The 24,397-nt window shown below is 42.9% G+C and overlaps 1 protein-coding gene and 1 long non-coding RNA gene across 3 annotated transcripts in view; one reads left to right on the top strand and one right to left on the bottom strand.

Moving 5' to 3' along the window:
* On the top strand, nt 1-16,066 carry LOC309338880 (retinol dehydrogenase 12-like). 2 transcript variants are annotated; one of them, XM_081856395.1, is made up of 8 exons: nt 44-127; nt 1,829-1,849; nt 2,744-2,862; nt 4,298-4,453; nt 10,507-10,611; nt 11,531-11,740; nt 13,617-13,806; nt 15,812-16,066. In XM_081856395.1, the coding sequence occupies exons 1-8, from the start codon at nt 114-116 to the stop codon at nt 15,912-15,914; spliced, it is 918 nt and encodes a 305-aa protein (XP_081712521.1). In that variant the 5' UTR covers nt 44-113; the 3' UTR covers nt 15,915-16,066. The 2 variants fall into 2 exon arrangements, with proteins under 2 accessions (XP_081712522.1, XP_081712521.1); XM_081856396.1 differs by lacking the exon at nt 1,829-1,849 and having other exon boundaries at nt 1-127.
* LOC309339012 overlaps nt 8,674-24,397 on the bottom strand; it is a 19,364-nt gene continuing 3,640 nt past the window's right edge. The window contains exon 2 of the long non-coding RNA XR_014155139.1: nt 8,674-10,225. This is a non-coding gene — a long non-coding RNA (uncharacterized lncRNA). The remainder of the gene's footprint in view (nt 10,226-24,397) is intronic.

The following is a 24,397-nucleotide window of genomic DNA, read 5'->3' on the forward strand; positions in this document are numbered from 1 at the left end:
CAATTCTTGTAATTCGTTATTTGTAATCATGTGGCACTCCTCCCACACCTCTCACTGTTTTATATCTGTCAGTCAGTTGAGAAATTTCATTTGCAGAGGAGAAGTTTTCTACAATGTCAGCTCTCAGGTTTGGGTTCCTTTATTTCACTAGCTATCCTGTAGGCTTTATTAACTTGTTCTCAGAACCACAAGTAACATTTTGCATAGGCCACATGCATTTTTGTATGCAATACTGAAATACAAGAAGTGGACAAAACCAAGCAGGTTGCAGGCCTAACCCCACTTACCTGGGGGTAGGACTTACATCTGAGTAGATTTGGTTAGGACTGTACTATGTGTAGATAATTTCTAACCTATTTTAATATTTGACTTTTTGCTGCACTTTTATTATGCTGGAAGTTTCCCAGAGTGGGTGAGGTATAAGTAAAAAAATATTATTATTATTTAATATTCATTGAGGTTATGATTAATATCTCCTTGGCACACTGAAATGTTGTTGTTGTTTAGTCGTTTAGTGGTGTCCGACTCTTCGTGACCCCATGGACCAGAGCACGCCAGGCACTCCTGTCTTCCACTGCCTCCCGCAGTTTGGTCAAACTCATGCTGGTAGCTTCGAGAACACTGTCCAACCATCTTGTCCTCTGTCGTCCCCTTCTCCTTGTTCCCTCCATCTTTCCCAACATCAGGGTCTTTTCCAGGGAGTCTTCTCTTCTCATGAGGTTGCCAAAGTACTGGAGCCTCAGCTTCAGGATCTGTCCTTCCAGTGAGCACTCAGGGCTGATTTCCTTCAGAATGGATAGGTTTGATCTTCTTGCAGTCCATGGGACTGTCATATCTACAGTTACTGCATGCATTGTGTGGCCCCCTCTCCCTTTCCCTTGCTGTCATTGATATGCTCAAGTGGATTATAGCACATTGGGGAGATTTGTTTCAGCCCCTCCCTAGTGACATTCTGAAGGCTAAACTAAAAAAAGTTGCTAGGAACCTTTGGGTGAAGCCATGCACTTTAAATGTATGGTGCAGATGTGATCTTAGGCTGCAATTGTGAGAAAAAGCCTTACCAAACTTAATGGGTATTATTTCGATTATTTCTGCAATACTTAATTTTCCCCTGGCTCCCTGTTGTTATGTATTATCTGCTATCTCTTTTGTCTGTACTGTTGCACACACCCCAATTTTTGAGCAGCAATACATTCCAGGGAGTCTGGTGCTTATCCAGGGTATGGCTTTCTAGGAAGAAATGTTATGAATTGGGGTGAGGGGGGCAGTCCCCTTCCAGACCTGCAATCCTGTATCCCAGGGCTGGTCATGAAGTGGCCACCTAGGGCACAGACTTCAGGGGGACACAGTACTGATCTTTGAGGGGCAGTTTTATATAGGTGAGTTTTTGTAATACTGTATTTTATAAATTTCTGATAATCTTCTTTTTTCCCACAAGACATCTGCTTTTGAAAATTGAAATTAGCAGTTTTGTTTGTGGGGGTACAACCTAGGGTGCAAAATAACTTAGCACTGGTTACTGCCTGTATCTGTGAGGAAATGCAGAAGGCGAAGGTTGCCAAACCACTTGCTTTGTCAAGGAAATAGGTTCCACTGGCTAGTTAGGTGGTACGATTTAGCATAGCCAAAGAAGTTGCTCTGTGCCATAGAAGCCAGCCTTTCCCCTCGCCTGGCTGGTAAGTAGAAGAACAACAGCCAGAGTGGTGTGAGGGATCTGGAAGCTGGGAAACAGAGACATGACTTGCTCTGTGCTGGACTTTGGGGCTTCCCTAGAAACCATAGCAAGATCTATGGGGTTGCTAATCCTGTGATTTCTTTTCCTTCCTAGCATAGCATGGCATCCAGCCAGGTAAGAAGGACGTGGGAATACCTACCTGCTCTTTGAAGCATCTATGGTGGTCATTATGGCAACACATCTATTTCCTACCTAACTTTTTAAGGTGTCAAAGCCATTCTGATCCTGATTGATTGATTATTGTTGTCATCACTACGTATTATCTGCCCTACACCTTAAGGTCCCGGGGGTGGGGGTGGCTTACAACATTTAAAATGCAATTTTTGCACAATATTAAAAACAGATTGAAATAACTTATTTAACCAAGGAACCAGTTTAACTGGTTCACCAGGTTTCCTCTTGTAGAGTATAACCTCACAGACAAAAAAATCACAGGCCTGCAAGAGATCCACAGATATCATCCAGACTCATCTCCCAAACCAGTAGAAATATTCTTTCTTCAGATTTTTGCTTAATTGGTGTTACATTTTTTTCATTTAAAGGGATTTTTTACCATGCTCTTCAGGTCAAAAAGACTCGCTGTGTGTCTTAGAAAGGAAAGTCTCTGTTCTCTGGCATAGAATCTGAGGGTGCCCACAGATTACTTTGTGGGAAAGGAGTCAAGCGCACACTGGAACTTTAGAATTCTACAGTCTAAATCCAGCTGCTCGTTGTTGTTATATTTTTAAACAGACTTTTTGTGGTTTGGAAAGTGATGTGGGAATGCATGAGCCAGAGGAGCAGGTTAAAGGATAGAGTCACATAATTGTAGAGTCGGGAGGGATGACGAGGGTCCTCTATTCCAACCCCTGCAAGCAGGAATCTTTTGCCCAATGTGGGGTTCAAATCCACGACCCTGACATTAACAGTCTCAAGCTCTAGCATCTGAGCTACCCAGAGGAGCAGGCCAAGAGAAAACCTCTATACATACCAAAGTAACATTTACGGTTGTGCTCTCTTATGTTTTAGGAAGTGGTTTGCAGGAGGAGTATGCACATCAACAGCTCGGCTGGATGGAAAGGTGGCCGTGGTCACAGGGGCTAACACTGGCATAGGGAAGGAAACTGCCAAGGACCTCGCACGAAGAGGCAAGTTGTCTGTCCATTCATCATCCACCACATGCCACTCAACCATACCGAATTGAGCAGGACATCTCTGAATTACAGAAGCCATCCTGTTTTTTGGTCCAGTACTCTGCTGTGAGTCAGCTGATTTGTGCCAGACCAAAAGACACTCTTTTTTTGTTTTGTTTTGTTTTTTGTTTCATGCTCTCCTGAGAATTGGCTCTCTCACACCAGAGCGCTGGACCAAAAGACACTGGCTCCCACGAGAGCACCCCTATTTTCATCAGACGGATGTTGCAGAGTATGCCACCATCAGGGTTTAAATGAATAAAGGCTGCCTTAACCATTTTTAAGTGAACAAGCAAATTTATAAGTGCCTTAACTCTTTCCTTAAACAGAGGGTTTCTGGTTCATAGGATGTATTTTCATTTTTTAAAGGAAATTCACTGAATTACATAAGCCCCCTGAAGGAGAGCAGGCATGTTGTTCTTTTTTAAAAAAAAAAACACTCCACAAGGGCTCTGCAATAGCAGCTGCACTTTAATATGTAAGCTGCCCTGTCTGTTTTAACTATATATTTCCCCTTTGGCTCTAAAAGCATACTTGGCATACAATGTAGTTCTTAGCAACACTTCTCTGTATTCACTTTTCTATACAATAAATAATTTTAGAAACCTCTATCATGCCACTTTCCTTAGGCTGCAACCTTACACACTTACCTGGAAGTAAGTCCAATTGAAGCAAATGGTTATTACTGCTGAGTAGACATGTCTAGGAGTACACAGTTGTTGCTTTAAAAAGCCAAACAATGTGATCCACATGTAATTCTTTACCACAGGGATGAGGAGCCAGTGGCCTTCCAGATGTTGCTGGACTTCCACTACTCCTCAGCATGGCCAGTGGTCAGGGGTGATGAGAGCTGTAGTCCAGCCCTTCTGAATGTGCCCTCAATGGTGGAATGAACATTTGACCGCATCCCATTGGAACTGCAGTCTCTATATATTTAATTAACTATGGTTTAGCGTTATATCTGAATACAGCCATTACATTTGGGGTAAGGGGGGTGTATTTATTACTATAAATGTATGTATTCTGTCCCCTAAAATAACTTTAACCAAAGGTAATTTCCATTTTTAGAAATACATTAAAGTGTATTTTTCTTGAACATAGTAATGGTTAATTAGACAAGGGCAACTACTTTAAATGCTTGAGGTGAGCTTAAAAAAGCTGAGTATTACTCCCCTCCCACAATGATTCACAATTCATTGCTGCCTATAACATCTGCTGGCAAAAGGGCTTTTACATATATTTATATTTACATATTCATATTGTAGAATTTTTATATTATTTTATATTTTGTTCCATTAAAAGAAATTAGTCTAGAAAGCCAGGACCAGGACCAAGTTTAGAAACAGCTTGTTTGCCTTATTCCTCTTTTCTATTAATTTCCCTTTTGAAGGTGGTCGTGTCATCCTTGCCTGCAGAGATATAGCAAAAGCGGAAGCAGCAGCCCGTGAAATTATAGCCGAAACAGGGAATCAGCAAGTTATTGTGAAAAAACTGGACCTGTCTGATAGCAAATCTATACGGGCATTTGCAGAAGATTTCCTAAAAGGTATGACTGACTAAAAGTTGGCACCTGTGTAGTTACTGTGTGGAGTCAACAGTTTCATAGGTTTTGTTTAAAATAGAGAGGTATTCGTCTGGCTTCCCTATGTGTTCTTTAAACCAGGGATCAAAAACCATTTTAGACCAGGGGGCACATTTTGAATTTTGAGAGAGTGCTGACTGCTCCAGTCACAAAATTGCTGTAATGGGGGCCATGGCTTAACACAAAATGGCTGCCATAGCATAACACAAAAGAAAAGAGAGAACAGTCATTGCTGATTTTCCACCCTTACCCCACCCTTGGACAGCACAGAAAGTAATCTATGTCCTGCTGGTCCTGATTGTAGTGACACAGCTGTTAAAGGCAAAAGATTCCTGTTTTCTCCATTTCTAAACAAAGCGAAGGCTGACATCCTGTAGCCATTTACCTTGTTTTATAAGTGACAAAACTGCTCCTTTCCCCTTATGGGGTACCCAAGAGCCCATATAGAGTCCTTTCGTAGGTTCTCTATCAGTAGGAGAAAATAACAGAGACCAACCAAAGAACATTGAGAAGCAAATCAGCTAATAAGCCTGATCTTTATTGACTGTTGCAACAGGGTGCTCCCCCACACACAGGAGAGAGGAGGAGGACCCAGAACAAAGGTGTGTCCACCCTTATATAGACATTTTAAATTGCCCTCCCTGGAGTCCAAGACCACCCCCAGAACCATCATACATACATCACAGAAAAGGCGGTCTACAACAAACCTGAGTGTGTTGTTTATCTCCTGGCAAGTTACCTGATTGCATTATCTGGGTTTTGGCCACTCTTTTGTTATTTGTTGTTGCTGTTGTTGTTTAGTCGTTTAGTCGTGTCCGACTCTTCGTGACCCCATGGACCAGAGCACGCCAGGCACTCCTGTCTTCCACTGCCTCCCGCAGTTTGGTCAGTCTCATGTTTGTGGCTTCGAGAACACCATCCAACCATCTCGTCCTCTGTCGTCCCCTTCTCCTTCTGCCCTCAATTTTTTCCAACATCTTTTCCAGAGAGTCTTCTATTCTCATGAGGTGGCCAAGTATTGGAGCCTCAGCTTCATGATCTGTCCTTCCAGTGAGCACTCAGGACTGATTTCCTTAAGAATGGATGCGTTTGATCTTCTTGCAGTCCATGGGACTCTCAAGAGTCTCCTCCAGCACCATAATTCAAAAGCATAAATTCTTCGGCGATCAGCCTTCTTTATGGTCCAGCTCTCACTTCCATACATCACTACTGGGAAAACCATGGCTTTAACTATACGGAGCTTTGTTGGCAAGGTGATGTCTCTGCTTTTTAATATGTTGTCTAGGTTTGCCATCGCCTTTCTCCCCAGGAGCAGGCGTCTTTTAATTTCGTAACTGCTGTCACCATCTGCAGTGATCATGGAGCCCAAGAAAGTAAAATCTCTCACTGCCTCCCATTTCTTCCCCTTCTATTTGCCAAGAGGTGATGGGCCCAGTGGCCATGATCTTCGTTTTTTTGATGTTGAGCTTCAGACCATATTTTGCGCTCTCCTCTTTCACCCTCATTAAAAGGTTCTTTAATTCCTCTTCACTTTCTGCCATCAAGGTTGTGTCATCTGCATATCTGAGGTTGTTGATATTTCTTCCGGCGATCTTAATTCCGGCTTGGGATTCATCTAGCCCAGCCTTTCGCATGATGAATTCTGCATATAAGTTAAATAAGCAGGGAGACAATATACAGCCTTGCCGTACTCCTTTCCCAATTTTGAACCAATCAGTTGTTCCATATCCAGTTCTAACTGTAGCTTCTTGTCCCACATAGAGATTTCTCAGGAGACAGACGAGGTGATCAGGCACTCCCATTTCTTTAAGAACTTGCCATAGTTTGCTGTGGTCGAGGCAGTCAAAGACATTTGCATAGTCAATGAAGCAGAAGTAGATGTTTTTCTGGAACTCTCTAGCTTTCTCCATAATCCAGCGCATGTTTGCAATTTGGTCCCTGGTTCCTCTGGCCCTTCGAAATCCAGCTTGCACTTCTGGCAGTTCTCGGTCCACATGCTGCTTAAGCCTGCCTTGTAGAATTTTAAGCATAACCTTGCTAGCGTGTGAAATGAGTGCAATTGTGCGGTAGTTGGAGCATTCTTTGGCACTGCCCTTCTTTGGGATTGGGATGTAGACTGATCTTCTCCAATCCTCTGGCCACTGCTGAGTTTTCCAAATTTGCTGGCATATTGAGTGTAGCACTTTAATAGCATCATCGTTTAAAATTTTAAATAGTTCAGCTGGAATATCATCACTTCCACTGGCCTTGTTTGACTTCACTCTCCAGGATGTCTGGCTCAAGGTCAGCCATCACACTACCTGGGGTATACAAGACATCCATTTCTTTCTGGTATAGTTCCTCTGTGTATTCTTGCCACCTCTTCTTGATGTCTTCTGCTTCTGTTAGATCCTTTCCACTTTTGTCTTTTATTATGGTAATCTTTGTACGAAATGTTCCTTTCATATCTCCAATTTTCTTGAACAGATCTCTGGTTTTTCCCATTCTATTGTTTTCCTCTATTTCTTTGCATTGCTCGTTTAAGAAGGCCTTCTTGTCTCTCCTTGCTATTTTTTGGAAATCTTCATTCAATTTCCTGTATCTTTCACTATCTCCCTCGCATTTTGCTTGCCTTCTCTTCCCCGTTATTTGTAAGGCCTCGTTGGACAGCCACTTTGCTTTCTTGCATTTCCTTTTCATTGGTATGGTTTTAGTTGCTGCCTCCTGTATAATGTTACGAGCCTCCATCCATAGTTCTTCAGGCACTCTGTCCACCAAATCTAAATCCTTAAACCTGTTCCTCACTTCCACTGTGTATTCATAAGGGATTTGACTTAGATTGTATCTTACCGGCCCAGTGGTTTTTCTTACTTTCTTCAGTTTAAGCTTGAATTTTGCTGTAAGAAGCTGATGATCTGAGCCACAGTCAGCTCCAGGTCTTGTTTTTGCTGACTGTATAGAGCTTCTGCATCTTTGGGTGCAGAGAATATAATCAATCTGATTTTGATGCTGCCCATCTGGTGATGTCCATGTGTAGAGTCGTCTCTTGTGTTGTTGGAAAAGAGTGTTTGTGATGACCAGCTTGTTCTCTTGGCATAACTCTATTAGCCTTTGCCCTGCTTCATTTTGAACTCCAAGGCCAAACTTTCCAGTTGTTCCTTTTATCTCTTGACTCCCTACTTTAGCATTCCAATCCCCTATAATGAGAAGAACATCCTTCTTTGGTGTCATTTCTATAAGGTGTTATAAGTCTTCATAGAATTGGTCAATTTCAGTTTCTTCAGCACCAGTGGTTGGTGCATAAACTTGGATTACTGTGATGTTAAAAGGTCTGCCTTGGATTCGTATCGAGATCATTCTATCATTTTTAAGATTGTATCCCAGTACAGCTTTTGCCACTCTTTTGTTGACTATGAGGGCCACTCCATTTCTTTTACGGGATTCTTGCCCACAGTAGTAGATATGATGGTCATCCGAACTGAATTCGCCCATTCCCGTCCATTTTAGTTCACTGATGCCCAGGATGTCAATATTTATTCTTGCCATCTCATTTTTTACCACATCCAACTTACCCAGGTTCATGGTTCTTACATTCCAGGTTCCTTGGACTTTCCTTTCGCTTCCAGGCATATCCGCAACTGAGCGTCCTTTCGGCTTTGGCCCAGTTGCTTCATCAGCTCTGAATCTATTTGTACTTGTCCTCCGCTCTTCCTCAGTAGCATGTTGGACGCCTTCCGACCTGAGGGGCTCATCTTCCAGCGTCATAACTTTTATATGCCTGGTGTCTTTGTCCATGGAGTTTTCTTGGCAGGGATACTGGAGTGGCTTGCCGGTTCCTGCTCCAGGTGGATCATGTTTGGTCAAAACTCTCCACCATGACCTGTCCATCTTGGATGGCCCTGCACGGCATAGCTCATAACTTCTCTGAGTTATTAAAGCCCCATTGCCACGGCAAGGCAGTGATCCATAAAGGGGCTTTTGTTATTATAACTGCTTAATTCCTGAATCTAGGTCACAGGCTCACACCCTGTTCATATCTTGAATGTGCCCTTAAGACAGGATTTGTGAGGACCTTATTTGTGAAGGTTTCTCTCTTTGACCTTGCAGAGAAATATTTGAGGTCAGTTTGTTCAGGACCTTGTCTATGGGGTTTCAGACGTGTGGATTATATATACAGTTATCAAAATTTATTTATTTTATAGATGACCTTAAAATTCTTATAACATGGAGAATAACCCCCATTGAACACAGAGACATCTGAAGTAGAAATGTAGCCCATTATACTGGAAATTAACAATGCTGTGAATTCTTAATAAGTACTTGGACATTAATTTCTGCACAGCAGGAGACATGCCTGAGCCTTTTTGCAAATTTCACATTTTGTATTTGCCATTTGAGGAGGGAATTATTTAACACCAACATGCCTTTATTGTGTAGTATTTACAGAAAATAACTTTTAGCAGGTACCTAATCTTGAATGAGTCCACTACAGAAAAGACGCATCCTGGTTGCTAGGAAAAAAGAAGTTCAACCTATGGAGATTCCAAGAACTGCTAGAAAATAAGACAGAAGCAGGAAAAGTACAGTAAAGGGGAGGGGTAAACAGAAATTTTTAATGACCTCGGGGATTTCTACTGCCTGGTGTCCAAACAACTTACTTTACAGTCACCACATTGACTTTACTAATTGGCCTAAAAACACTGGCAGGTGGGAGCAGCTAAGCCCATTCATTTCACAGAAATCACTTAGAAGAGAGTCTGCACATTTTGCTTCATAACTTTCTTTCTAAGAGGGCTAGAGACTTAATTTTTAAAATAGAAGCTTAGAGTCTAGGGAACCTGTGTGAGGGCACCAAAGAAGGTCTTGTGCCTGCTTGGCGATCTCCACTTTAAACCTTCCATGACACTGTTCTTGCATTTAAGAGGAGCTAACCTTTTGCTTGGAAGCTTTCCCTTGAACCTTTCTGGCACTTTGAAGCAGAAGATGGATCATTCCACAGCTTCCATTTGAATTTTGAGATGTCTTATATAAAACACCTGGCAATGTTAACTGTCAGAGACATGGTAGATGGACCTTAGGTATGACCCAGAATAGCTATTCTTATAATCTGTCTCATTGCATTCTTGGGCACTCTTACTTGTGGTTTGATTAAAAGGATGATATGCATTTGAGGAAACACGTTTAAGCATGTATGCTACATTTTGCCTGAAAGGGTAATAATATATATGTGTGTGTAGGAATGACTGTTCAGCTCCTTAGATATAATAAACCCTGTTAATGATAGTAGTGTTCTATCCAAAACATGTGTCACTCAGAATGGACACAGGGTATATTATATATTTATCTAACAATAAAGGTTTAGAGATAATTTTTAAATAAATAATAGTCCATGAAAGTGGACTACTACAATTGCCAAAACCCATTCAAAATGGGTATGTATGCACTCAGATAATTACATACTTGAGCAATAAGGATACATATAATATTCACGGGAAATTACTCTGAGGTAATAGCCCATTCATATAATCCATTTCTTTCCCACTAGTGCGTCCATTTATTTATTTATCCTGTCATGTGGTCCAACAGATGGTGGTATCTCACTATTTACCTAAACTAGTAGGAGATCTTGGCAAGAACCATCAACCCTCTGTCTGATAGAAGTTTAAATTTCCTCCACCTGTCGGTCCCATCGGTTAAACTGTAAAGTTTTTCTGTAGACTGAGTAACACAGTCTAATGTTTCCTCACTTAGTATTTGCTAATTATTTTAATCAATTTACTATACAGTACTTCCTTGTTCCCAACATATATATTCACAGTAACCTTAAATCATAGAATTGTAGAGTTCAAAGGGATCATGGGTGTCATCTAGTCCAACCCCTGGAAAGCAGGAATGTCAAATAAAGCATCTATGACAGATAGGTGGCCATGTAACCAAATGCTAGTTATGATAAGAGCCTTGCTCCTTAAAACATCTCAGTCTTCTTGTCTTTGGTATTTTCTGCTTAATACCCCAATCTCGGCCATTATTTCCTGTAGAGGAGAAGAAGCTCCATATCCTCATTAACAATGCAGGAGTGATGATGGTTCCCTATTCCAAGACTGCTGATGGTTTTGAAATGCATATTGGAGTCAATCACCTTGGTAAGATCAAGAGACATCAATGTGATAAATGGATATATTACCTGGCTTCTCTTTGCCTTTGCTTATCTTCCCTGCTCTTTTCCCCAGATTTCACAGATCATTCCTGTATTTGTAAACTTGAGTTTATACAGCAAAAGCATAGAGACAGGCGTTGTTGAGGGTAACACCATGAGGCTTACACAAATTAAATTTCAACGCAAAATGTTATAGACACACTGTAAACTCCAGTATGGACAGCCCCAAGTCACAGTCCCCTGGAGATTTAATTAAATTATTTATACTGTGCCCATCTTGGTTGAATTTCATATATTCATTTGAACTAACCAGCCAATTTTTTGGTTATCTATTTCTAGTTGATTTATAGTACAGTAAAATTAATGTCATTTTGTATGATGTTTTTTTAAAAAAACCATAAACTGTTTACATTATTGTGAGTACTATTTTTGTTCTAAATGTTAGTTTTACATTATACATATGTGTGCCCATAAGCTCTAGAAAAAGGTAAAGGTAAAGGACCCCTGACAGTTACTGTAAGTCCAGTCCCAGACGACTCTGGGGTTGCGGTGCTCATCTCGCTTTACAGGCCGAGGGAGCGGCGTTTGTCTGCGCCGCAGACAGTTTTTCCAGGTCATGTGGCCAGCATGACTATGCCGCTTCTGGCGAAACCAGAGCAGCGCACGAAAATGCTGTTTACCTTCCTGCTGGAGCGATACCTATTTATCTATTTGCACTTTGACGTGCTTTTGAACTGCTAGGTTGGCAGGAGCAGGGACCGAGCAATGGGAGCTCACCCTGTCGCAGGGATTTGAACTGCCGATCGACCTTCTGATCGGCAAGCCCAAGGCTCGGTGGTTTACATCACAGTGTCAGCCACGTCCCTAAGCTCTAGTAAATAATTGTAAATCTCCTCTCCCTTTAGGGCATTTTCTCTTAACATTCCTGCTGCTGGACCGTTTGAAAGAGTCAGCCCCAGCTCGGATAGTGAATGTGTCTTCGCACCTCCATGCTTTTTGGTGGATAAACTTCAAGAACCTGCAGGGAGAGAAATATTACAATGGGTTCCTGGCATACTGTCAAAGCAAACTGGCTAATGTTCTGTTTACCAGGGAGCTGGCTCGTAAATTGCAAGGTGAGCTTTAAGAATGAAATGCTAATGGCGCACAACCACTCATATGTACGTATATAATAGGGTTGCCCATAGCCAAAGCCTGGATGTGAGAGGAAGGGGGAAGTCACAGATTACTGAAAGGTTGCATGCATGAGAGACACCCCAATCTCCAAGCGGTGAGAGACTCTAGGGATACCAGCACTTACCCAGTGTTCAGCTTTCTTGGAACGAGGTCAGTGGAGACTGTGGTGTCTTTAAGATATATGGTTTTGTTTACACATATATACAATCTCAGCATATGATGGAGGGGCTCATAGCACTAGCACACCATAGATCTTGCTTCCTCATTTATTTGCTGGGAGCCCCAAAGTCCAGCACAGAGGTAAACATGTCTCTCTCCCAGGCGCTGCAGCATCTCCCCACTTCCCCTCTCACTCGCAAGCAGATTTCCAGCTCTCAGCTCCTTTGTTGTCCTTTTGCTTCTTTGTCACCTAGATGCAGCTAATTTCAACATAGATCATTCCTTTGAAGTGAAGCAGAGCACTACAGTGGCTGTCTGGTCTTTGAATTCAAAGAGCTTGCCTGACTGGCTCCCAACCTCCCCCAATCTCGTAACCATAGCTGGGTTGAAATTTAATGGAAGCATCAGAATGAAATGACTCTGCATTTAAAATTCCTTATGGGAAAGCTATTAAAAGTATGATTTGGAGCCGTGGGTAGAGAAAAGGTTAGGCATCACCACATCACCTCTATGTTTCTCACTGCTCCCAATGAGGAATTTTAAATATTGCACATTGAAAGAGGCCATTGGGCTAACCTGACATGCATTTTGTAGGCGTTGGATGTCTAAATTGTCCTAATATTGTATCTTACCCATGCCATTGCCAGTGGCTTCTAATGTTATCTAAATTAAGGGTTTTCAGTGATTTATGAATCCACTTTCCAGTCTCAAACGCTTCTTTATGCCCAAGGATGTTTCAGCCAAGCCTTCTCACTGCTGTCTTTCCTCTCAGTTCAAACTCAAACTAGTTCCGAAGTGCTTATTTGCTCTCTATGGCAAGCTCTGATAATTATTATTATTATTATTATTAATTATTTGTACCCCACCCATCTGGCTGAGCCTCCCCAGCCACTCTGGGCGGCTTCCATAGAAAGCAAAAATACAATAAAATATCACACGTTAAAAACTTCCCTGAACAGGGCTGCCTTAAGATGTCTTCTGAATGTCAGGTAGTTGTTTATTGCTTTGACATCTGCTGGAAGGGCGTTCCACAGGGCGGGCGCCACTACCGAGAAGGCCCTCTGCCTGGTTCCCTGTAGCTTTACTTCTCACAATGAGGGAACCGCCAGAAGGCCCTTGGCGCTGGACCTCAGCGTCCGGGCAGAATGATGGGGGTGGAGACGCTCCTTCAGGTATACTGGACCGAGGCTGTTTAGGGCTTTAAAGGTCAGCACCAACACTTTGAATTGATAAGTGTTGCTAGTTCCCAAACTGTGCTGGGCATTGCACTTCAAGACTGCAGGGAGAGAGGGAGATCCCCAACCATCAAGACAGATTAACATTCTGTTCATTCCCGCCCCGCCCCCCGCCCCCCCCCAAATATGTAAACCATTCATTTAGTATGCTATAACAGATTTCAGTTTAAGAGATGTTAACTTTTTGCTGTTTTATTTATATTTTTTGTGTATTTTTTAAAAATGGCTTTGTTAAACCCTCGATACTAATTGAGCGCTGCACAAGGTTCTGTGCATTGCAATGATATTGTGTGTATTACAGTGAAAAGGCTGGCCAAATACTAGCTGCCTTACAGGATACATGGGAACAATATTACTCCTTTCCTTTGGAACCTTTGGATTCATATATTTTGGTTGATATTTCTGCTTTATGTTTTTCTAGGCACTGGCGTTACTGTCAATGCTTTACATCCTGGTCTGGTTGATTCTGAATTGTCGCGTTACTCATATTCGTCAGGAATTTTTAAAGTGCTGTTTCGCTTCACGTTTAAGACACCAAAAGAAGGAGCCCAGACCAGTATTTACTGTGCAGTAGCAAAGGAACTGGAGTCAGTGAGTGGGCAATATTTCAGGTGGGTCTGGGATTGTGATTTTCAGTTGGAATACAGACATCTGAATTCAGCACATCTGGATAAAGTTTTCTGTGGTAATGCTCAGAGGTGCCCACATCAGACCCTGAAGGCAATATTAAAATGGCACATTGCACATTAAAAGAAAGAGATCATATGCAATAGCTGTAACTTAAAAATAGCAGTGTGGACATGGGTTGTGAAAAGTCTTTGCCTCTGGTACAGCAGACACAGAACAATTGCTCCTTCGAACTATTAAAGGTAAAGGTAAAGGACCCCTGCCAGTTAAGTCCAGTCATGAACAACTCTGGGGTTTTGACGCTCATCTCGCTTTACTGGCCAAGGGAGCCAACGTTTGTCCGCAGACAGTTTTTCTGGATCATGTGGCCAGCATGACTAAGCTGCTGCTGGCAAAACCAGAGCAGCGCACAGAAACGCCATTTACCTTCCCCGCCGGAGTGGTACCTATTTATCTACTTGCACTTTGACATGCTTTCGAACTGCTAGATTGGCAGGAGCTGGGACCGAGCAACGCGGGGATTCAACCTAGGCCCTAGACTCAGTGGTTTAGACCACAGCGCCACCCGCATCCCACCTTTGAACTATACAGAAGCTATACAGAAATAACAAAGCTATTATCAGGAACATCCAGACAGAACAAAAGCCCTTTTCATACATAGTCAATTGGGGGGGGTGTCATATACTAAAATTTGCCCCTTACTAGGTACAGAGATTAAAAAAGAAGACAAGATAATATTCCTTTATGCCACCACAGCCGGAAGAATTATGCTGGCACAAAATTGGAAAATAGAAACTATACCTACTATAAGTGACTGGCAGATTAAAATGGTGGAATATGCCGAACTTGCTAGATTAACGGGTAGAATACGAGATCAAGATGAACAAAAATTTCATAAAAATTGGAGTAAATATTGGAAGTATATTGATAATAAATTGTAGAGGGCACTGGCGGTGTTGTAATAACTCTAACAGAGAATGTCTAATAGTTAAGATCAAGATAAAATACGTGACTGTAGGACTTATTTGATACTTACCAATAGGGTGGAGGGGAGTCCAGGGCTCAATAAGAACCCAAATACGAAGCTCTTTTTTATTTTTTTATTACTATTATTACTATTATTATTATTATTAGATATATATACATATGTTTTCTTTCTATAAATAGGGGAAGAGATAAATATATTATGTAGATCAATTATAATTAATTTATATGTATATTGACATGCTTATCGATATATCGATATGATGAATTGTACAGTGTACATTGATATGGGTTTGTGTATTTGTAAAGTTTGAATAAAAAGTATAAAATTTGCCCCTTACTTTTTCAGTGGTGGGCAGGACAGCTTCTTTATTTTGTGAACTGCCCTGAGTTTTTCGGATGAAGGGCAGTATATAAATTTAATAAACAACACCAACAATAATTCATTATTATTTTTTGTAACTTGAGAAATGACATGCAGCTTTGCTGTCAGTGGGCTGGCCGCTAATTCCTTCACCTTCAAATGATTCGGATGCAGCTTCATTTTGGAGTGGGGTGGTGGTGGGGGCAAGCTGCAACAAAGCCATAGTGTCTCCTTATCGGCAACTACCATGTTTTGTGGCAACTGTCTCAGCCACCAATGACTGCAAAAATTAGGCAAAGTGCAGTAGACAGTGCCCCATACAAAAACAATGAAAACATCCCCTTTGTTCAGGAGTTTGAATTTGCTCTGATATGATCACTCAGTTAATAGGTTTGGCTATTCCTCTTCTTACTTGTCAACCCTACTGAATTGTCTGAGACTTACTTCTCAGTAAACATGTATAGGATTGTGCTGCTGGGGTAACCTTAGCCCACTGTTGTCCATAAACTCAATTTGCTATCATATTGATTTGGGAAATACGCTCAATGTTTAATCAGAATTCTGATTCTTTGATGGTTTTGAATGGCTTAACAAATGATTAACAAAGTGCCTAATGAATATTTATTTTTTTCTTTCTACAGTGACTGTAGACCAGCCTGGGTTGCTCCTCAAGCTTGTAACAAAGAGACCGCAAAAAAGCTCTGGCAAGTCAGCTGTGAGCTGATGGGCATCCAGTGGGAGTGAACTGGGATGGGTCTGTGGTTGACATTTGTAGACAGAATGTGAATGCAACCAGAAAGAAATAAACTATCCTTATCTTCTCATGTGTAGATGTCAGTGTCTATCAGGCACTTTATAAATATAGATTGTATATTAATAAAATATGTTCTCATCAACAGTGAGTTCTACTCTTTGGTGACCTGAAGACAGTGATACTTAGCTGCAAACACATAACTGCTTCCGGGGGGGGGGGGGGAGTGTGAATCTGCCCTAATTGGTTTGTCGTATAACTTTCACATGTAAACCTGTTAGATTGGTTGGATTTTGAGAAATTATCCCTACATAGAGGAGGGCAAAAGTATTATTTCTTTATGTGCTGAGTCAGAATCTTCTTCCTTCACTTCACATTGAAAACTCTTTTTAAAAAACCCACAAAACACTGCACGCATTATCTGAAAATGGAAGTCTGTAGTCACATCCACACCAAACATTTAAAGCATTTTGACAGTCATGGCTCCCCACAAAGTATCCTGAGAACTGTAGTTTACCCCCCAAGCTACAATTCCCAGCACCCTTAAAATTACAGTTCTCAGGATTCTTTGAGGAAAGCCAAGCTTAGGGTTGAACCAGTGAAGGCGGTGAAGGTCCTGTGTGAGTGCCTAGAGGCGTTTGGAGGATGGATGGCGGCTAACAGTGAAGGGAAACAGTTAGGGTTACCCCAAATAGCCCTAAAAACTGTTTGTGAATTCTCCCCCCCCCCCAGCCAGGCCTCGCCTCGCCTCGCCTCAAGCATTTTAAAACTGCATTTCCTCTAAGACAAAAAGCATTAGCCAAGCATATTCCGCTTGCTGTAACTAAAAAAGGTAAAGAAACAAAGGTAGAGAACAGTCCATTGTTTCCCATGCCTTTCTCAGGCTTTTGGCCTTGCTAAAAACCACATTGCAACTTGCTTTCTGTCCGGGAACCATGCCAAAGGACAAGAATGAAACAACTGGAACACTCTGAAACCCCCTCACCCCCTTTCCTGGGAAAAGTCCAAAAATGGTCCCAAGACAGAAACTTTCTGTTCATGCTCAGGGGAACTCATGGGCAGGACTCTTGAAGAAGGAGGAGAAAGGGGGAGGGAACTCTTGAAGAAGGAGGAGAAAGCGGGAAGCAGAAATGCAGAGAGAAAAATACCAGACCAAAAAATTAATGGCACTAAGAGCCGGCCAGCAGCCAGCAGCCAAAAATGCAATGCTGGAGGGTGTCCACGGGAGGGGCAGAAGACACCTAGGGAAGAAACCAGTGCATCATCTGCAGGCAAGAAGGTCACTGGAAAATGGAATGCCCACAGGCCCCACTCCCCCGCCCCCCACAGGCTGGGAACAGTAACCCCATGGCCTGAACCCCACCTCACCATCCGGGAGCACAGGCAATGGCCCAGAGAGACGAAGAAACTTACTAGGATAAACCAGGCCCAACAAACGCAGGTTCCCAGAAGCTGCCTGGCCCTGGTCCAACAATGGTTGCTCAGCACATGGAATGAGGTTTCTGAAAATGATCCCCCCCCCCCATCTATCTTGCTAAAAGACGGTTGCAGTGGAAAGCATGTGAACAGACTGTTTCTAACATTCATTCATGCAATAACAAGACATCAGCTTTTTTTCCCTTGAAGCAGCTTCAGAATAAAATGGAATGTGAGGCATGTTTATCTCTTGGCAGCTATCTCAGAAGGACATTGCTGTATCCTCCCCAGCCAGCTTCCCTGAACCCCACACTGTCTGGATTTACAGTCAAGTGACAAAAAACCCCAGAATGCCAAGAGTTACCCACCCCGGCCCCAAGTACTAACCTGAAGAGTGATTTCTTAAAAGCAAGTGAATGCTTTCTGTGAACTTTGTCAAAAAAAATTATTTTTAGGATCTACTGAAGAAGCGCAGCATGCTCAGATCAAAACGCTGCTCCTATAGGAATTTTGAAACTTTCAAACTTTGGAAGTTTGCCAGTGCACGGGAACACTGTGCCCCTCCTGCTTAACACTGACAAACACTTGGCAGATGAACTGCAATTTGCAACATGGCTTTGCAACATGGCTTACAGGCCGCAAAAGCTCTGAAAAAATTAGAGCGCAGAGAAAAAGACTTTTAAAAATCTCAGCTGGCAAACTTAACCCAAGAAAAAAGGACTGTCATCCATCTGTCATGGATGCTTTAGTTAAGATTCCTGCATTGCAGAGGATTAGACTAAATGACCCTAGGAATACTCTTCCCAGTCAGGCTCACCTGGCACCTATTCTCATGTCTTTTTTGATGCAAGGTGAAGCCCTTTTAATTTTCCCAGACATCTAAAAGCTGTTTTGAATTGGCTTTATTCAGCTGGTATGCTGGTATGCTTTTACTGTACTGCTTGGCTAATTATACTTCTTGGTAATTTTATTATTTTAATCTATTTCAAATGATTTTCTAGCCATTCTGGAAATAGTAATATTGAAGTGCAGGGTAAAGTAGAAGTGGAGGAGGAGTGATAGTCAAGTACATTGCACAACTAGGCTTAAGCAGGGGAGCACAGTGTACTTAAACAATATGATGCAATTTACACTGATACCTGAGATTAGATTGGAATCATTTTGTGGGTGATCTCAAAAGAGTCTGTTATGGTTAGGGTGGTGTCTCATAATGGAAGTGGTGTGACACCTTGGTGAATCCAGGACTGGGGTGTTTTCTGTTGTTTCATATTTTATTTTCTGCATAAAAATAAATAAACCAATAATAAAAAGAGTCTATTTGGGAAGTGTTTACATAAAAGGTTGTGAGCAATCTTATGATTGATTTTGACGTGCTAAGGATAATCATAATAAAGTTTGTGTGCTAATCAGGGCCTGCCAGCTACGAGGCAAGGTGAGGCAACTGCTTCAGGTGGGAGGATCCACAGGGACAGTAGATTCCGATGTAGGATCTTTATTCTCCCCGCCCCCTTGTTGCTGATGTAGATCTTGACTCACCCCTTCTTTCCTGGAGTGTGTGTGGGGCATTTTGTGGCTCACTTCTTTTTGTGGCCAAAAGTGTCTCAGGCCAGCCCTGGTGCATAACAGCACTACATTGGTGTAGGTATTCCCAAGGCCAAACCAACAGCTGCTATGGACCTCCTCCAGCAGAAGAGACACTATAAACATCTGCTGGCACGTAAGAAAAGGGAGGCCATTAAGAACACCTGAACTTGACTTATTCAGGCAGTTAAATCCAATGATTCAGCCACATTCTGACATATCACATCTAGCCCACAAGGCTATGGCCCAACCATGGTGGACTGTCACATCACCCCAGGGACCTAGGAGGCACACTTTCAGGAACTTTACTCGGACAGCTCTGCTGAAAATGGAAGATCTAGCCAAATTATAGGAAAACTGCCTATGTGGGATCCAGTGATGGTGACAGAGATTAAGAACTAGGTAGCTTAGCTAAGACTGGGGAGGGCCCCAGGGGAAGACCTAATCCCACCAGAGGCCATTAAAAACAATTTGGACTTCTGGGCCCCCACTCTGGCTTCACTCTTGACCTGCATCGACACTCATGGTCAAGTCTCCAATGACTGGGGGCTTGCAATCATTGCCCCTATATATAAAAAGCTGATGAGATAAAACAAGATATATTGTCAACATCTATTTCTGTGTGGAATGGTTCATTTCAGTGAGAATACATACATTATATATTACCGGTACCCGTAATCCAGAAACCCAGCAGGCTGCTTCTGGATGGACAAAACACTGTTTCTTCTCCAGCAACAGATTGCATTGTCTGGCTTCAGAGAGAGGAAGAGAAGCCTTCAAGTTACACTATTCATACTCTTTTAAAAGTGTGTTTAAGATAGCCCTTTCTATTTTTTAAAGAAAAGCAGAAACATGGGCTCCAATTTGCAATGCACATCTGGTTCAGAAAGCAGGACCAGTGTTAAGTTGTGGGCGAACATGTCAGACGACACAGTGATTCTTTAAACAGCTCTTCTTTATTCAGATGCCAGAGCAGAACTAGGCTGAGGAGCGCAGTCAGCCTGCTTATATAGAGCTCCAGAACAATGCAACTGTTGCCATTTTCTAAAACTATCGAATCACTGAACGTCACTTTTCGATCCTTCATTTGCATAACTATCTACAGTATCCCCCTGCTGGCCCAGGGTGAGAACTTCAGTACATAACAACCAGGACAATTTCCTGCTAAAAATCACCCTCTAGTTGCTCTTTGTGTCATAAACTCACTTGCTTTACTCTGATAGTGAGACCGAAGTACATTAACAAGTAGAGACTATAGATCAAATCCATATAGTACACTTTATTTAGAAGTTTTATGAAATAAAATAAATATAAATATCCTCCCCCCAAAAGGCTATTCAGTCTAGGGTCTAAAGTGACCTAGCTGCACCATTGTCTTTACCTCTGCAAGTATATTAAATATTTCCAGGCTGTTTGGACTGGGATTCAGTCATGTACTGGACTGGCAACTTCAGGTTGAACAATGAAAGGAGATTTGGATATCTTGCATAACAACGCCAGTTTCCCCCAGGACTGGATTTTTTTGCAATAAGTATAGTGTTGGGGAAATGCACTGGAAAGTGTGGGATAGAAATTGCTTGATGCAACATTCTACAACCTCCCTCCAGATAAATCAGGATGAATGCTCAGTAAGCCGCCTGTCACTCTTGGTTGCTCCCAGCTATTAGCATTTGCCAACAGGTGGTGTCATAACTTTCAGTTCTTGTAATTCGTTATTTGTAATCATGTGGCACTCCTCCCACACCTCTCACTGTTTTATATCTGTCAGTCAGTGGAGAAATTTCATTTGCGGAGGACAAGTTTTGTACAATGTCAGCTCTCAGGTTTGGGTTCCTTTATTTCACTAGCTATCCTGTAGGCTTTATTAACTTGTTCTCAGAACCGCAAGTAACATTTTGCATAGGCCACATGCATTTTTGTATGCAATACTGAAATACAAGAAGTGGACAAAACCAAGCAGGTTGCAGTCCTAACCCCACTTACTGTGGGGTAGGACTTACTTCTGAGTAGATTTGATTAGGACTGTACTATGTGTAGATAATTTCTAACCTAATTTAATATTTGACTTTTTGCTGCACTTTTATTATGCTGGAAGCTGCTCAGAGTGGGTGAGGTATAAGTAAAAAAAAATATTATTATTTAATATTCATTGAGGTTATGATTAATATCTCCTTGGCACACTGAAATGTTGTTGTTGTTTAGTCGTTTAGTGGTGTCCGACTCTTCGTGACCCCATGGACCAGAACCCGCCAGGCACTCCTGTCTTCCACTGCCTCCCGCAGTTTGGTCAAACTCATGCTGGTAGTTTCCTATCCAACCATCTTGTCCTCTGTCGTCCCCTTCTCCTTGTGCCCTCCATCTTTCCCAACATCAGGGTCTTTTCCAGGGAGTCTTCTCTTCTCATGAGGTGGCCAAAGTGCTGGAGCCTCAGCTTCAGGGCTAATTTCCTTCAGAATGGATAGGTTTGATCTTCTTGCAGTTCATGGGACTCTCATATCTACAATTATTGCATGCATTGTGTGGCCCCCTCTCCCTTTCCCTTGCTGTCATTGATATGCTCGAGTGGATTATAGCACATTGGGGAGATTTGTTTCAGCCCCTCCCTAGTGACATTCTGAAGGCTAAACTAAAAAAAGTTGCTAGGAACCTTTGGGTGAAGCCATGCACTTTAAATGTATGGTGCAGATGTGATCTTAGGCTGCAATTGTGAGAAAAGCCTTACCAAACTTAATGGGTATTATTTCTATTATTTCTGCAATTGTGCTACTTAATTTTCCCCTGGCTCCCTGTTGTTATGTATTATCTGCTATCTCTTTTGTCTGTATTGTCGCACACACCCCAATTTTTGAGCAGCAATACATTCCAGGGAGTCTGGTGCTTATCCAGGGTTTGGCTTTCTAGGAAGAAATGTTATGAATTGGGGTGAGGGGGGCAGTCCCCTTCCAGACCTGCAATCCTGTATCCAGGGCTGGTCACTAAGTGGCCAACCAGGGCACAGACTTCAGGGGGACACAGTACTGACCTTTGAGGGGCAGTTTTATATAGGTGAGTTTTTGTAATATTGTATCTTATAAATTTCTGATAATCTTCTTTTTTCCCACAAGACATCTGCCTTTGAAAATTGAAATTAGTAGTTTTGTTTGTTGGGGTGCAACCTAGGGTGCAAAATAACTTAGCACTGGTTACTGCCTGTATCTGTGAGGAAATGCAGAAGGCGAAGGTTGCCAAACCACTTGCTTTGTCAAGGAAATAGCTTCCGCTGGCTAGTTAGGTGGTACCATTTAGCATAGCCAAAGAAGTTGCTCTGTGCCATAGAAACCAGCCTTTCCCCTCGCCTGGCTGGTAAGTAGAAGAACAACAGCCAGAGTTGTGTGAGGGAGCTGGAAGCTGGGAAACAGAGACATGACTCGCTCTGTGCTGGACTTTGGGGCTTCCCTAGAAACCATAGCAAGATCTATGGGGTTGCTAATCCTGTGAGCGCCTCCATCTTATGCATATGTGTCAATAAAACCATATATCCTAACAGCACCAACACTCTCCATTGGCCTTCACTCCAAGGAAGCAAATCCCTGGGAAGCACAGGCACCTCTGGAGTCTCTCACTGCTCAGAGATTGGGGTGTTATGTAACAGAAGTTTAATGGCTATTGAGCTGTAGGATATACAGTACTATTTTCTTTATGCATATATACAACCTGAGCATAGGATGGCATGGCTCACAGCATCAACACTCCAACAGATCTTGCCTCTCCATTAAGTTCTTAGCCCCCACCATTCTGCTGCATATCTTTGGATTCAGCACAGCCTATGGAGTCAAGCTCAGACAAACCTCAAATACCAAAACTAACATCCTTTTTCTTTTCCTTCCTAGCATAGCATGGCATCCAGCCAGGTAAGAAGGACGTGGGAATACCTACCTGCTCTTTGAAGCATCTACGGTGGTCATTATGGCAACACATCTATTTCTTACCTAACTTTTTAAGGTGTCAAAGCCATTCTGATCCTGATTGATTGATTGATTGACTGATTATTGTTATCATCTGCCCTACACCTTAATGTCCTGGGAGTGGGGGTGGCTTACGACATTTAAAATGCAATTATTGCACAATATTAAAAACAGATTGAAACAACTTATTTAACCAAGGAACCAGTTTGACTGGTTCACCAAGTTTCCTCTTGTAGAGTATAACATCACAGACGAAAAATCACAGTAGCACCTTAAAGACCAACTGAGTTAGTTCTAGGTATGAGCTTTCGTGTGCATGCACACTTCTTCAGATATCTGATGGACACCAGAGCACAGCCAGATGCGGCCAGCCTCTGAACTGAGCTGAATCACTGAGCTGAATCACTGAGCTGAATCACAGAGCGAAATCACTGAGCGAAATCACTGGACAGAACCAATTCAGAGCTGACTGTTCTGGCTAAGAGCACTGTGTTCCATCCATCGCCCTTCACGCCGGAATCGGAATCATGGCTTCACTTGTGCCTCTACCGCCGTTTGCGCCAGCCTCTGAATCATGGGACTCCTACCTCGCTCGGTTCGACTGCTACCTCCAAGCCAACGAGCTGACAGCAGTATCAAAGGATCGGAAGCGGGGCCTATTCCTCAGCCTCTGTGGGCCTGAGGTGTTTGAGACGGCCCGAGCATTGGTTGCGCCTGAAGCAGTCCAGGCAACACCATGGGACACGATCCAAGAGAAGCTCTGCAACCACTACGCACCAAAGCCGTCCAAGATTGCTGCCCGCCATGCGTTCTACCACCAGAACCAGGCAGAGGGGGAGTCAATCAACAACTACACCACCGCCCTGCGACAGGCTGCAATGCACTGCGAGTTCCGAGACTTAGACGATGCCCTGATGGATCGAATCGTCTGCGGGGTCCGGGACATCCATCTGCAACGGCGTCTCCTTACCAAGCCAGACCTCACGCTACAGAAAGCCATTGAGGAGGCTGTGGCCTCAGAAGCTGCTGAACGCTCCGCCCAGGAGATCCGCAAGTCCAGCAGCCCGCGTCTTGCTAGGGAGCCAGTTCCGGTGCATCATGAAGAGGCCAGCAGTGATGAGGCATCCTCCAGTGAAGACGATGACGTGCACCAGACAAAGCGGGAGCGCAGGAAGTTCCAACAGAAGTCCAAGGGCCAACCGGAATGTGCCGGCTGCGGAGGCAACCATTCCCGTGCCAAGTGTCGATTCAGAGACGCCATCTGTAGGAAGTGTTCCAGAAGGGGCCACATCGCTAAGGTCTGCCGATCGGCTCCGTCTGACACCCCCCCTTCATCGACTCGAAAGTCCAAGTCTTCACTCCAGTCTGCCAAGGAAAGTTGTTTCGCTCTCACCAACTGCCGCTGCCCGTCTGGAACCACGATTGGCCAAACCGACTCGCCTACGCGACGCAAGCTGAACGGCACGGTGCTCATTGAAGGAGCTCCATGTGACATGGAGATCGACACCGGGTCTGCCCTGTCCATCGTGTCATGG

This window comes from Podarcis erhardii, assembly GCF_964252035.2.
Source record: "Podarcis erhardii genome assembly, chromosome: 1".
In the NCBI taxonomy this organism is placed as follows: domain Eukaryota; kingdom Metazoa; phylum Chordata; class Lepidosauria; order Squamata; family Lacertidae; genus Podarcis; species Podarcis erhardii.